The 2039-nt window shown below is 42.9% G+C and overlaps 1 protein-coding gene across 1 annotated transcript; it reads right to left on the reverse strand.

Moving 5' to 3' along the window:
- Positions 1–375: 375 nt before the first annotated feature.
- LOC122577486 lies at positions 376–741 on the reverse strand (the record flags this gene model as incomplete). The annotated part of the gene is made up of 1 exon (XM_043748811.1): positions 376–741. A coding segment is annotated over exon 1 (366 nt), but the record flags the coding sequence as incomplete, so codon positions are not given.
- Between the last annotated feature and the right edge of the window lie 1298 nt (positions 742–2039).

Genomic DNA, 2039 nt, shown 5'->3' on the forward strand with positions numbered 1-2039 from the left:
TGTTATTTCACATTCTTCTATTACATGTCTCAGGTCCTCTTCTTCCCTTTCACATACTCTGCACCTTTTTTCTCCCTCCTCTTTCCAATGTTCTTTCGCTTTGGTCTCGTTTCCACATCTGAATCTGGCTATAATTTTCCTGTCCTTCCACTTCATCCTCCCTTCCAAGTACTTTGGCATCTCATCTTCGGTTATGTTCCTGTAGTATCTGTTGTATTTGCATTCCCTTATCCTTTTCCTCCTCTCTTCTGTTTCTTTCTTCCTTCTTTCTTCTACAATTTGGTCTCCTGTCCAACTTTCTTGCTCCCCTCCTGCTTCCCTCTGTGTCCCTCCGTTTCTCACCTCTTGTAGTTCCTTCTTTCTCTTTCTTGCTCTTTTGTCTTCCTGGCCATTTCCCCACTTTCTCTCTCTTTCCTTTATGCACTCTTTCACCAGCTCCTTTTCCGATTCTAGAGTTCTTCCCTCATACCTTGCTGCTCTTTTTAATGCTTTTACCTTGATTTCCTCTATCTTGCACTCTTCTGTCAGTATGTAGTTTGGTGTTGTCCTGTCTAAACCTAAGATCCACTTTACGTACCCTCTTTTTATCCTATCCAGCATTTCTTCCATGTTCCAACCCCATACCTCTGCTCCAAACAGCGCCATGCTCTCTACTAATGCTTCAAACATCTTCATTCTCCTCTCGTAGTCCTGTTTGAATATTCTTTCTCCCATGCTCCATGTTTTCTTCATTGCTATCATCGCTCTCCTTTTCCTGTCTTGTATGTGCCTCTCATCGCTGCCGTTTTTCTGTAGTATGTACCCTAGGTATCTTATCTCCTCCACTTCTTCTAGTTCTTGCTCTCCCTAATTCCATCTTCTTTGTCTCCTTTTATTCCTTCTTTTTCCAAATACTACTATTTTTGTCTTTTCTGCGCTTAGCTCCAATTCTGCTTCTTTTAGAAATTTTTTGAATTTCCTTAGCATCTCCTTTAGCTCCTCTTCCCTATCCGCCATCAACACAATATCATCTGCGTACATCAGTGCCCATACCTTTCTTGCTCCTATCGCTATGCCCCCGGCTTGCCCTTTCCTTAGTTCATCTTCCAGCCCTGCCACGTAGATGTTAAATAATGTCGGGCTCAGCGGGCACCCTTGTCTGACTCCCCTCACTGTCCAAAAGGCTTCTGTGTTACGGTTCTTGACTCTCACCACATTCTTCGTTTCTGTGTATAGTTCTTTAATTCTTCTGGTTAGGTTTTCGCTAACCCTCATCTTTTCTATTTTCTCCTCCAGTTTCTCTCTGTTTAGTCTGTCGGACGTCGCTCTTAAGTCCGCAAAACAGGCAAACAGCTTCCCTCTTTCTCTACTCAACTGTTTGTCAATGATGTGACTTATCACGAACACTGCGTCGGGTGTCGGTTCTGAATCCAAATTGGCTCTCTTCCAGTTTGGTTTCAATCTTTGCCTTTAGCCGTTCGTCCAGTATCCCTGCATAGATCTTATATGCTGTGTCCATTAACGTTACTCCTCTGTAACTCTTCGCTACTCTCTTGTCACCCTTCTTGTGTATCGGACATATTACACCTTTTTTCTAATCTTCCGGTATCCCTTCTCCATTCCAGATTTTCCTTAGTAACTCCCATAACGCCTCCCCCGCTTCCTTCGGTGCATACTTCCATACCTCATTTTCTATCCCGTCCTCCCCCGTTGCCTTCTTCTCTTTCAGTTTTCTTATTTGGTATATCACCTCTTCCTTCTCTATATTATTTTCCCTCTCCTTTCTTATTTCCTCCTCCCCTCCCTGCTCGCCTGTTTTCCTGTCCTCTTTGTGCTCTTTTTCTTCTAGAATCTCCATAAAATGATTCTTTCACTCTTCTTCGCTTATTTCTTCATCTATGCCCTCTCTTCTTCTTCTGTACTTGTTTATGTACTTCCATACCTCTTGCTCTGTTCTAATCTTCCTGATCTTCTCCATTTCCTCTTCTTCGTGTCTTTCCTTTCTTTCTTTCCACCACAGTTTGAATGCCTTCTTCTCCTCCATTAGTTCTTCTCTGCTG

Source organism: Bombus pyrosoma, unplaced genomic scaffold, assembly GCF_014825855.1.
Source record: "Bombus pyrosoma isolate SC7728 unplaced genomic scaffold, ASM1482585v1 HiC_scaffold_4725, whole genome shotgun sequence".
NCBI classification, from domain to species: domain Eukaryota; kingdom Metazoa; phylum Arthropoda; class Insecta; order Hymenoptera; family Apidae; genus Bombus; species Bombus pyrosoma.